This window comes from Perca flavescens, chromosome 20, assembly GCF_004354835.1.
Source record: "Perca flavescens isolate YP-PL-M2 chromosome 20, PFLA_1.0, whole genome shotgun sequence".
Classification (NCBI taxonomy): domain Eukaryota; kingdom Metazoa; phylum Chordata; class Actinopteri; order Perciformes; family Percidae; genus Perca; species Perca flavescens.
Genome location: NC_041350.1, coordinates 22,630,539 through 22,644,302, shown reverse-complemented (window position 1 = coordinate 22,644,302; position 13,764 = coordinate 22,630,539). Strand labels below are relative to the sequence as shown.

The window sequence follows — 13,764 nt, the reverse complement described above, 5'->3', positions numbered from 1 at the left end:
ACATGAGAAAGTCATGGTTCCAAAAGTCACCCGACCCAATCGATATTAGAGAGTGCTGAAGACGCCTGTGCTGGCCAGGCTGTGATAAATGCTTTGTTTAGAAACATGAATAAGACAGAACACAATCCACCTGAAAATATACACCTCACCAAACCCACCCAGAACACCCCCCTGCACACACCCCACCCTCCCACTAAAACAGGCTATGATTATACTTGTCATTTTAATGTGATATTAAAGCTTCTCATAAAAAAAAAAAGTATTTATATCACATTGCTGTGAATCTACACTGGGTCTGAAAATATCAACACATATAACATTACATTTCCCATATGGCCATATTTATTTTAATCGGTTTCCCTTTATTTTTCTGCACAGGCCGGGTCACTTTTCTCCTCTCCATCTCTATAGGTTTGCTGTTCTACTCGTTGCAGTTGGAACTGGTCCAGGTAGTATAGAATTCCAATTAAAATGCAAGCTTGGCCACTTCCAATTCTTGGTTTGACGATGGGATAGCAATGTGAGAAAAAAATCCAATTTTTGTGCATTCAGGCCTATCGCTTAATGCATCCTGCCGTGATTGGATGATAGGAATTGCACTGGAACGACAAGTTTAATCATAGCCTCGGCTACATCTACCCCATCAGTGGCCAAGAGTCAATAAACAAATCAAAAGGACCCCCTGATATGAGTGCAGAGACATTTCCCTTGTGTTTTTCAGCTGAGAGGTGCTGTTCCACCCAGAATTTGGGGATCAGAGATGAAGCGCAGTTTCCCAGACAGCTCAAGACCAAACCCTCTCAGCCAGGGCTGGAAACGGTGTCCGCAGCTGGGCCATGGAGGGGGCTGGCAGGGGGGGTGGGGTTGTTGGTCGTATTGAGGTGGAGGTGGGAGGGGCGGGGGGGTTGTTGGTCGTATAGAGGTGGAGGTGGGAGGGGGAGATACAGAGACGGAGACAGAGGGCTTCCCTGAGGGGTGGTGGATTTAGAGGGACAGCCAGCCCAGCCCAGCGACCCTGGGTGGGAGCTCCAGGAGGAGAGGGAGAGGGGTCACAGCCAGGAGAAGAGTCCCAGGAGCAGTGAGGCCAGAACAGCTAACAGGGTCATGGACCCTGGCCTCCAGCTTGGACCTCCATCAGTCAGGAAGGGCTCCGGAGAATCATATCCCGACCCATCTGAAACGAAAAGAAGAGCGAAAACGACAAAACATCTGAACTGAGAGGACAGACACACAGACAGATACAAAGACAAGACAATCGAAAACAAAGTGAATGGAGAAGGGAGTGGATTTATAGAAAGACAAAGGGTGAACAAGTGGAAAAATTATGGGGGTGTGTAAATTGAGCGACAAAGCACAAAACTCTCACCCTTCAAAAGCCAAGGAAAGGCAAAGAGAAGACGGCAGAGAGGTATGAGAAGAGGAAAGAGGGAGGAGGAGAAGACGACAGCAACTGAGCTCTGCAGGGGGTTTAACCAACCTAATTACAGTTTAATCACAGAGACTCAGAATCTGGAGCAGCCGACACACACACACACACACACACACACACACACACACACACACACACACACACACACACACACACACACACACACACACACACACACACACACACACACACACACACACACACGTGCAACTGCTCATAGCTCACTCTAGTGACAATATTTCACAGATGAGATGGAAGTTGCAATGTCAGACAGATTACTTTAACAGCGCAAAAAAGCAGAATCTCAAAGATGAGCTGCAGCAATGACAGAATAAAAGAATGCATCTTGTTTCAGTAATTATGGAGGAGGAGAGAATTTCCTTCTCCCTTAGCGAAAGATGGAATGATCTGAGTCTGGAAAGCTGCGAAGGCCGATTCTCATCCTTTTACGAGGATCTTCAAAGCCGTGTCATTATCTAAGGAGATGTGTTACTACCCAGGTTGGATTCTTTAGTCAGGCTTAGGTTGAAAACTCATGAGGTAGAATCCGCCTTTGAAAAAGACGTACAGGTAGATTATCAAGATAACGCAAGTGCAGTGAAATGCCTGCCGCAATCTGCTCCCGGTGCATGTCAATCTTTTGAGTTATTTTTAAAACGGCACTATCATAGGCCAACATGGCGCACTTGTGTGAGCACTGCGTCCTGTCTGCACCGATCTATGAGGGAGCTATTTTCAAAAGAGTATGTCTTATCAGGCTGCATGCTCTTTGGAAAAAAGGTATTATGTGGCGAGCAAGTCACGCTTCATCTTTTACCACAAGGCTGATGCATGAGGAGAATTTTATTAAGAATTATGAAGTGTCTATTATTAGATTAGACTTCTACAGTATATGCGATGGGTGTATTATTAGATTGCTCTCTTGTTTCTTATGAGCAAATCTAGCCAGTAGAGTGATGTGAAGGCTTGGTAACATTTTTAGAGAGCACTTTCAGCTGGCTCTGTTCTCTTTCTACAAGGACAGAAGGTCTCCCTCACACCCAGTGTGATGTGATGTGATTTGATGTGAAGTGCATATGCCACTTTGTGCCAGTGTGCATGCGCCTGTGCACACTTGTGTGTGCTTGTATGTGTCAGAATCCTGGTCAGAATGTGTGTGTGTGTGTGTGTGTTTTCACGGTGTGTAAAGGTGTTAAAGTGTTGCCTGGCTGGCCTGTGAATCAGAGCAGAGAGTGTTGCCGGGGCATTCTATCAGACTCCTTATTCCCCCCCTAATTTTACTTTGATAGCCAATCTGGACCTTTGCGTGTGTGTGTGGCATTGTGTGTGACAGTGTGTGTAGTTAGAGCGTGACTTACCTGGAGGTCTGACATACACCTTCAGCTTTAGACATGCTCGCCCCACATGGTTTGGGTGAGGAGACGCTGTAAAAAGCAGAGAGGTTAAAAGAGGAGATTAGTATTTGAGAACATTTAATAAACGTTGTAATGTCTCAGAGTGCTATAAAGCCTTATTATTAGGTGGTGGTTGGACTGGGAGTTGACAGAGACAATACTGTAACCATGGCATTTTTAGACCTGTTTTAAAAAATGTATGTCCTCAGTAGGAATGAATGTAGGTCAGATTTTGGGCTTGAGATAGGATAACCAGAAAGTACTGAGAGACGGAGTAAAATATTAGTTTGGGGCTTTTCATGGTATTTGTTTACAATAAGAAAATATAGAATAACACCAGCTAAATGCCTTTATCCATTCAGTTGATGTTTTAATTTAGTGGCGCCTGTTCTCAAAACTAATTTAAAATTATGGAAATTACCACAAACCCGCTGACAGAGTGAACCTGGGGCTTTCAGGGCCTGTCAGGAGTGTGACTGGAGGGTCATAAGTTGGATCCTCACACCGGAAAGACACCAAACCTCCATTTAACCCCAATTATTTTAAAACATATTTATGAGATGGCAGTGAGAAACGGAAATGATTATACTGCAGACTTTGTTCACTGGAGGATGGCTTTTGCCAGAAACAAGTATGTCTGTGGGCTTTAGTGCTGGCTTCTTTTCACATGAATATGCAGATTTCTTTTACACATTTCTTGTTCACTGGGTGTTACAGCAACGTATAACACACCTACATTACTGTAATTAGCCTGAAACAAAAATGTTAGAGGTGGTTAATCAAGGGTATGCGTTAAAAAAAAGGAATTTTTTTTATGTAAGTTAACACTCATTTGTTATAATTTGACATGAATGTAGTCATTAATGCAGCCTATTTCTTTCTTGATGACATTTATTCCTTCAAGCAGTTGGATAATTTTGTTATGTTATGTCCTTTTAAGTTGTATTTTAAGCCATGCTCCCAAGTTTGTGAGCTCCGGTTAACATACTGAACACTTAAGGCAATGTAAACAAGTCTGAGAAGGATCAGCCCGCACACTGGGATTCAGTCACACTCACATTCATACCTAAGGGAAATACTGGCTCTCGAATCGACCTGACTTGAATGTCTTTGGAACGGGTAAGGAAATCCATGTAAATTCCCCACAGACGCAGGTCCTTCTTGCTGCAAGGTGACAGAGTGTTAACCACTGAGCCACCGTGCTGCACTGGCTGAATGCCAAAAAAATATGAGAAAAATGTTTTAAAGTTACTGTGATACAAACTTCAAAGTAGAATAAATTAAATTGAATCTGGGTTTTTAGTCCCACCTCGCTCTGATGTGAAATAGAGTTGGAGACCTTAAAGCAGATGGTGACCAACTCTGACCGCTCGAGCACGCAGACGTGCACACACACACACCCACCCGCACACACACACGAGGATGAGCAAAAGTGCACACATGCTGGTGCTTGCAGAAGTGTGCGTGGAGACCTATTGGCCTTCTCCCTTGAGGAAGTCCGCATAGCCAAAGCCCAGAGCGACCCTGGAGAGGACCATCATCAAGATCCACAGCGCGCACAGGAAATAAATCTGACCCTTCCTCTGCCCTCTCCTCCCTCTCTTTCTGCCCACAACTCCTCCCTCCATCCATCCTACTCTCTGCCCTTCACCTCTTTTAGTCTTTCATGCCTTCCCTGTAGCCCACTTCCTTTGCCTCAAATTTCTTCAAATCATCCACCTAACCTCCTTACAGTGCCCAGTAAGTGGTCCCCTATAAAGCCCGCCAGCTTTGTATCGGGCTTTCTCTCCTGTTGTGTGTCTTTGTTTAGGGGTTCCATACTGATTCAATGACAAATGGCAACATTTCGGGGATAAAGAAGTGGAAAAACACATCACCCCCCCCCCCCCACACACACACACACACACACACACACACACACACACACACACACACACACACACACACACACACACACACACACACAGCCCTTTTCTCCATGCCCTCCAAATAATTTCACTTTTGTCATTTTTTATAAGTCTTATCGGCTAGCCCAGCGCCTCCGTTTCCCAGCACATCCACAAACCAACATCTCCTGAAAACCCCATTGAAAATCACTCAACCTCATCAGATGGCAGCTGGGAGAAGTTAGGGGTGGAGCAGACCTGTCAACCTGTCAACCACATGACAAATACACACACCAACATGCACACATGGGCTCACACTCACACAGGTCTGGCCACAAATCACCATCAAAGATCAATGTTTTTTTACTATGTGGAGTATCTGCAGAGAGGAGTCACACACACACACACACACACACATGGTGCTGGTTAGTTTAAAAATGCCTTTGTTCCACTTCAATACTGACCTGTGTGTGTGTGTGTGTGTGTGTGTGTGTGTGTGTGCATGTGAGAGACAAAAACGTGTGTGGTTGTCAGTCAAGATGATGGACATGGCCTTTCACGGACTCACAATCACTTGACAACTGACCCCACAACCAGCCCTCCCCCTACAATACACACACACACACACACACACACACACACACACACACACACACACACACACACACACACACACACACACACACACACACACACACACACACACACACACACACACACACACACACACACACATCTTGTGGAATACACATTCCCCTCAGGGGTCCCAGAAATACAATACTAGAGTCAGCAACTATACAACTCTGGAGGGGCCCTGTCCATCCTTACATGAGACTGAAAACAAAAGAGTGTGTGTTTGTGCCGACTGGGAAAAGTGCAGTAGGACATCGGGTGGCTGTTATCTTCGCCTCTTTAGCTCTCGGACTCTCGCCTGCTGTGTCTTTCTGACAGCGTAGACAACAGACTGGGGCAAAGAAATATTTGCAGATAGTTAGTGCTCATTATTAAAAGTTACTCTATAAACAAATAGCGTTGGAGGAAACATTACTTTAATCTTATTATCTTTCACAGTAAATTAGTAGTGTAGCACATTGGTTTTCAGTTATTGAATACATTATAAAATCGTGGTACTGCATTAGAAATAAAATCTAAACACAGTAATGCTGCAACAAATTGAATTTAAACCTGTTTTCAATATCTGTCAAGCTATCTTTTTTATTATATTTTTTGCCTCCGCTGTCTGAACAAGGAGAATATCACTGTCAGGTCAGAATCTGTCCAAGGGCAAAAAACTCCATCAAGAAATATGTCGCACTTGCATGCCAACCTTAAAGTGATGGCAGCAGACCCTCATCCCATTACGGGTCATGGTGAGAATGCATCATCACCTACTAAAAAAGGTTAAGGTCAATTTTCAGCCTGCTGTGCAGCGGCAACAAATGGAGAAATGAAGAGACTGGTGCCGGGTTTGGGTAGTGGCAGAAATGACATTGTCCATGTGAAAATTCTGAACAAGATACCAATGACAGGTCAGGTTTAGTATGACTCAGAGAGTAACACAAAAGTAAACTAAGTAAAGGTCTAATGAGATAACTCTGCTAATTGGTTATCAAGTTAAGTCTCTAGATGCCAAAAGTTTGATTCATCTAAGAAAGCGTTGCTTGGTTTGCACACTTAAACTGGTCACCACATGGCAGCTGGAGACGGTCCTTAAAGGTCCAATGTGTAGGAATTTCTCCCATCTAGCGTTGAGATCTTATATCACAATCAACTCTCTCGAGCCACGCAGTTCAAAGTACGTATTACAGCTAAGGTAGGCTTCACGCTCTTTTCAATATACTTTTTCTTTTTCTGGGCAAAGAAGAGGATTCCTGTTCCTGAAATTTGGATTTTGAATACATGTGGTCCTCCATGTTTTCCTTCTTCAAACTTGCCGGGGCTTGGAAGCTACGATACCCATTAGCAGCATTAGCAGCAACTGTGAGTTTATCATGTGACAGCGAAAACACAAAAGGCGGAGCAGTATGTCCTGTATGTCCCTTACCGGCTGACGTGTTTCAAGATGGCGCATGAATATGGAGTGTCTACCCCAGTTCATGAAAACGCAAATGTAAAATTTCAAGCCAAAAGGAATACTTGGAATGGATGGTGGATAAATATTCATGAAAAAGGACAACTTTGTGAACGGGCAACACAGATTTTTGATAATGAACAACTAAACACGTTACACACTGGACCTTCAACAGACAAAAGACATTATAAATAGTTTGTTCAAACGCTTAAAACAACCTACAGTATACGTACATATTTGAATTAAGACTGTCCTCTCCCAGAGGAATCATTTTCTTTCTCCCATCATGTATGTTCATTTAAACAGTTGAATGTTTTGTCACAGCTCTTGCAGCCTCCACACAGAAAAAAAAAGCGTCACTTTTCTGTGCAGCTACAGAAAGTTTGGACATTGACAGCATAGCTTTTGAAAGTCAATTTAATGTGCTTTTATGTGATTACCAACTGATATGCACTAAAGAGTCCGGATGCGGTAAATCTATCCCACCCATCTGGCACACGGTGCAGATGAAAACAATGTTTAAGAGTAATTTTAAGCTACTGTTTGTCCCATGCCTGGTGGGGGAATGAAAGCTTTTTTAACTCGGTTCAGAAAAACAAAGTCTCTCAGGGGGGTTAGGCCCATCTGTGATACTAATACATCACTTGTTGAAGTGAGGAGAAACATCAATACAGTTAATATAAAAATGATTACAAACTACGCCTAGTGACATTTTTACCACTTTGCTGAGCACACCACTTATGATCTCGACAGACGCAGAGAGATACATCAAGAAATAAAGAGAGTGAGAGAGAGAGAGAGTAGGGGGAGCGAGTGAGAGATGGAAGATGTATTTATGCGCGCCTGTGGGTGTGCGAGCGACGTGGTGGGCTGTGTTTGAGAACTCTCTCAATCACCTTCCGTTGATTGCATATTTACATATCGTTTGCGAATGCATATTGAGCAGAAGCGTGGCTAACATGCAAACACAGACATGCGCACACGTTTCAATGCACGCGACAAACAGACAAACACCCTTTACCTACAGACACTCTTTACCTCCACACACTATCTCACACAGAAACACACACTGCCTAGCTGATAACCCACAGATGTAGTAGTACTCGTGTCCAGGCCTGAACTCAAAGCCCAGGGAGAAGGGAGTGAAGAGCTGGAACTTCTCTGAGAAGCGCAGGGGTCCGTCAGGACCGCTGGGACGGTTGCACTCCCAGCGCTTGAAGCCACGCATCCTGTGCTGGCAGGAAGTGTAGCCCTCGTGGTTGACCATAAACAGGATGTAGCGCTCCATGCGCCCATGGGACGGAGGACCCTCGTAGTAAGGACAGTAGATGTCCAGATAGTCATTAATGTTCACTGCCACCCTGTACTCTCCGTGCCAGAACCTGCAAGACACAGAGGAAACAATGGATTCAATTTACTTCATGAATAAATAAAAATTACAAACGGGCTCCGGTATATGCACAGAATCAATGGTCAGGGGGGAGAACCCTATACATCTTCTACAATACTATGAATATTTACTACCAATATTGGATTTCCGTATGATTGCACAGCCTAAAGGAAACTGAGGTGACTGTCCAATTAGTTCCGTCATGCTGTGTACCGTAATTATATTAAATTGTATGATCGCTGTCAGGACATTTCTTTGTGTGGACATCTTCCCAGGAAGATCCGAGGTTGAGTCAACTACAAAACAACAACCCTTAAGAGACACCACGCGTTGCTCAAGGACGCTTCCAACTAAAGCTTTCTGATAGAGGGTCATTTAACAACCTGAGTCATGGCAGTTTGTAGCAAAAACATCCTAGAGGGTGTTTACTATTTAATAAACAAGAAGGTTAGAAAAATCAATAATTACCCCTCTGGTTATGGCAAAAGTTTGCATAGCAACCAATTTTATTTTAATAAAACTTGCCAAGCTATGCTTCATGGGAATTATAAGCATGTTTGGAACATGGTCTTTTTTTTCTGCTTGAATGAGCCTTTTTTCTATGATACTCAAGAGAAGTAGGTCATGTGATGGTAGAGAGCACACATTATTATCCCAACCTCTAAAGCAGTGTATAGAGTCTGTGGTGAATGCCCACTTAGTTCCGTACACATGCGGATCACTGAGGGCAGCATGATCAATAGAAATGGGTCAGAGGTTGCTGAAGAAGAAATATTATACACACATTGTAGAGGGTGCCATTGCTATATTCCTCCTTCTGGCATGGACTCAAAGAGTTTGTGAAATATAGGCAGGTGACATATGGAGATACATAAGATGGTGCTTGAAATCAGTTGGCGACTCCCCAATCTCTTTTCAACAGTCTCTGCAAGGCAGTTAGAGTATATTAAAAACATATGGCATTTTTTTTCCCTACATTATACAGGCCCTATTTATGTTTATATGTTGATGCCAATGTTGCTTATATGGGAACTGAACTTCTGTTTACAATCCCAAAGTCACTGGAGTGAAACAGTCTCTGTTAAAGGATAAGACTGCTGATATTCTATATTTTTGTTATTGTCAACAAATGCCATTAAAAGGGCTAAAACCAACAATATGCTGTCTGTCTCTACATACTGTATGTCTTCCCCATCTTGTCTGTGGCTCTCGCATTTGTTCAGAAGACTAACCTTTAAAAACTAATACATACCTTCATCTTTAAAAAAGCTAAATTAGTACATATTTGGTGCTAAAGTAAGTGTTTATAGCAGCAGGATTGTGAGATCAATTCAGAATCATACAACAGTGCCCAGGTTTATAGTTATAAAGGACAATGTCACCCAGTGCCAGGGCATGGCTGTGTGTTTAATGTTTTCATTATATGTTATTCTATGGCACAAAGGAATACACTTGTGTATATCTGCCTTCAGGCTACACAGACAATACTTATTAGAATCAACATGGGATTTGTTAACAATAAGAAAAATATAGAACACTGTAATACCCAAGTGGAGAATCCCAAATATGAAATGTATGGTATCTATTAGCAAAATTTTCCTAAAGCTGAAACTGACCAATCAATATTTTATGTAAAGTTGTAACATGACTAAAAAATGTAGTATTTGTTTAACCACGAATCTTAAAATTCATAGCTTTGTTTAATGCATAATTCAGCTTCATATCGGCACCCTTTGGTGAGTAAATACAATACATCTTTTTTTTTTACATTTGATATTTCAGATATATTTTATTTACTAGCACTCCATAAATTATATGTCCCAAGGCTTGATAATCTTTTTTTTTTTTTTTTTTTTTTTTTTTTTTACTTGCATCTTTAACAACCCACAGTCATTTCAAATTCAAGTTTTACTTTGAGACATTCTTCAGTAATCCATCAACCATTTCAACTGTCTGTTTAAAATTCCTAAGTGGGATATGGTATTGTAATCTCTTTGTGGGCATGTGCACGTCTGCGTCTGTAGCGGCTGCTTCTTCTTCTGGTGCACTTCATTAACATCATCACAACGGCTACGATCAATTTCATTTCAAATGTACCACGTCAAATACATTTTTTTAAAACCGGCTACAGCATGTTATCAAATCTTGTTTCTTGAAGCTCAGTAAATTTGAGATGCAGGAAAACGTCTTCAATCAAATGAGCATAAACAAAACCAGTTGTCGGTCAATCTCGACATCTCAGATGCACACACGCACGCACACACACAAACACATAAACAAACACACTGACACACACTGAGCTTTTTAAACAAATTCATCATTTTCCCCCTCACCTTGGCAGTAATTGATTGCCTGGAATGAAGACATTTAGGTCTAAACACTTTTGGTTAGTGGGATATTTAGCTTTGGGACAAATTATCCCTATAACTGCATTCCTACCCTTCTCCCAGAGGGCAAATCAGGAAGTGAGTTAGATGTGAAATGAGCGCCTTCATGCTTCGGTGCCCTATCAGAGCGAGTTTTGCAGGTTCTAAAGGGATCCTTGAACAGATCATTTAGAGGCATTGATCCACTGGGGAGCTCCTCTCGGCTCTCTCTGCTACCAATCAACTCTGATTAACAACTAAAGGGGAAAGGCAGAGAGAGAAACAGAGGGAGAGATGCACAGAATGTGAATAAAAGGGCTGAAAGAAGCAGAAAGAAGAGAGGGAGGGAAACAGAGAGAGAAAAGGTAGGGGAGGAATGGAGATACGTGTGGAATGAGGACAAAAGAGAGCGAAAGACAGAGAGGAGGGGGGCAGAGAGGGATAATGAAATTGCAAGAAATGAGAGCAAAACAAGACAGAGAAAAGAAAGAGCAGAAGACGAGGAGGAGGAGGCCAGCTGGAGGAAGAGCAGATGGAGGAGGAGTTTTTCTGTCTTTCATTTCAATTTGTACGACTGTGGTTTTTCATCTGAGACAAATATGCTTTGCCTATTGATTATGCGCTGATACATTTATGGATGACTACCATCTGAGCATCAATACTTTGGGCATACAATGAGTGTGTGTGTGTGTTTGCTTGTGGTTGGCTAAACGGTAGCTTGGTAAAGAGGGTCTCGATGAGTGAGGATGCTCAATCCAAGAATGAGCTAATGTGCCAGGATACATTAAGTTGTCTTAAGCCACTCAGTGCCCTGCCCTGCTCCTGTGACACTGTCTGCATTCCTAATATGCCCAGGCAGGAGTGTGTGTGTGTGTGTGTGTGTGTGTGTGTGTGTGCGCGTGCAGGTGTGAGCCACCCCTACGAGCAGTACATGTTGGTGTGCAGTTATGTGTGGCTGAGTGTGTGTGCCTGTTTCCCCTCCTCTCAGGCTGTATGTCATTTGGAATTAAAACACAAACACTGCTGTGGCCAAAAAGACATGGGAATGCACTCACACTTACGGCATCTCTCTTCTTCACAGAACTTATGTGTGTGGTGTGTGATTTGTGATGTGTGTGTGTGATGTGTGTGTGTGTGTGTGTGTGTGTGTGTGTAGGTATTGGTGTGTCTTTCTTTCAATGTCCATATTTGTGATCCAGTTTGCATATTATTTAAACCCTATCAACAGACAGGACAATATTCTGTAACACTTTATTTGAAGGGGTATGCATCAAGCTGCCATAACACTAATAAGTACTGGCATTACACTTTGTGAATGTTTATGATGCTGTGATTAAAGAGTAACTCAACACCTCCTGAAAATCTTATTTTTGCTGACCTCCACCTTACTAAACAGTTGCTTATTTGCACATCCTGCTATTACAGACTAGAGGAACATTAGCATTCATTTGGAGTCGTGTTTCATTCGCTCTATTTTAGCTCCATTTTTGGTCTCAATTAACTCCTGAGGGAAATATCTGGCTCTCCAGCTGCTAAATGCTTCACTATGTTCACCAGCTAGTAGCTAACTTTTTATTCTTGGTTGCAGAGCAGGTATTGTTTAGTGGGGTTTTAGAGCTTTTTTTGCTAAAAATGACCAAAGTAAACCAAAACCAAAACAGTAAAGTTGCAAATGCACACCTAAAACAATGAGCAGAAACTCACTATGAAGCTCCGTAAAGCCGAGGGGGGCTTCACATTCAGGTGAATGTTCTCTGTAGGTTCATCACTACAAGCGAATGTATCACATTGTCATTTGATACATTATACAATATAGATTATAGCCAATTTGAAGGCCCTACTGTGTGTGTACAGTTTCGTAATTTCTGACTTTGGTGATCCCACGTTGTAGTATCAAAAAGACACTGTCTCAGACCTGCAACAACACAACACTTCCAGCCTCCTGGGGATATTGAGAATGCATGGCCGTAAAGACAGACAGACAGACAGACAGACAGACAGACACACACACACACACACAATACAAGCTGCGCCAATTTTCTCTAGGATTGTCTCATATTTTGACAAACAAAAACTTCCAAAACTTATCCCATCATAATAATTTGACAGATGATATAATACAGTGGGCTTTAAGGTAGCTTACAGCAAAGTACAATGCAAAATTATAAAAGTTCCACAGATCCTTTTACTCATTCTGTGTAAACTCTGATCACCAGGATAAGAAATAGTGCACATACTTCTTATTTTCCGGGTGATAAAACTTGATTATCTTTCACTTCCAGAGAAAGATAGCTTTTTGTATTTCTGCCATATTGACAGTCAATATAATTTCTATAAGTAAAACTACAAAAAGGAATAAAACTTGATAATTAGGTTTAGGAAGAATAGGAAGATTTTTTTTGCTTTCAAGCCCAGCAGTGTTTTTATGAAAAAGACAGAAGGGGTGCCTAGGTAGCTCACCTGGTAGAGCGTGCGCCCCATGTACAGAGGCTCAGTCCTCGCCACAGCACCTGCAGGTTCAATTCTGACATGTGCTGATGTTCATTGCCCATCTCTCTCCCCTTTCATGTCTAAGCTGTCCTATCAAATAAAGGCCTAAAATGCCACAAAAAAAGTATCTTTAAAAAGACAGAATCTTATTATATGCATGTTATGTATAAATGCATGTTGTTCAGTACATGCTTTTTTCCCCCAGTTGTCTGCTCTTCCGCTTCAAGACATTTCTTTTTTAATATTGTTTGTGTGCAAACCTGTGCAATATGATATGATGGTTTGCTTTGTTTCTAATCCCCTGATGTCTCACAGATTCTCCTCACTCTTTCAGTGCAATTGAATTGTCTGGTGAGGTTAGCCAAATGCAGCTGAAGGACTCATCTTTTGGCTGCTCAAATGGATGTAAAAGGCTTATTCTGAGGCTTAGACCACAATCAGTGGAAAAGAGTCTGTTTAAAAGGGTTTTATGGTATTGTGTGCGCACGTCAGGATGAAAAGAAAATAGAAATTGAGGAGTTTAAAAGTTGAAATAAAATATTAAGAGAGAAAGGAGAAGAATGAAAGCTTATGTCTAAGTGTGTGACTGGATGTGTATTTATGTACAGTGGATGCACGTACAGTAAAAAGTGTGTGTCTGTGTGTTAGTGGCCACTTGTTAGTATTCTGGCACCACCGAGTCATCAACATCAACTCCCAGCATGGCTGTGATCAAAGCTGGTTGGAGAAGCCTCGGAT

General features: G+C 42.2%; 1 protein-coding gene across 1 annotated transcript in view; it reads right to left on the bottom strand.

Moving 5' to 3' along the window:
• Nucleotides 1-940: 940 nt before the first annotated feature.
• LOC114547147 (ephrin-A2) overlaps nucleotides 941-13,764 on the bottom strand; it is a 67,314-nt gene continuing 54,490 nt past the window's right edge. The window contains exons 3-5 of the mRNA XM_028566380.1: nucleotides 7,870-8,162; nucleotides 2,788-2,853; nucleotides 941-1,174 (exon numbers count right to left, since the gene is read on the bottom strand). Coding sequence (XP_028422181.1) covers nucleotides 1,050-1,174; nucleotides 2,788-2,853; nucleotides 7,870-8,162 — 484 coding nt within the window. The 3' untranslated portion in view covers nucleotides 941-1,049. The remainder of the gene's footprint in view (nucleotides 1,175-2,787; nucleotides 2,854-7,869; nucleotides 8,163-13,764) is intronic.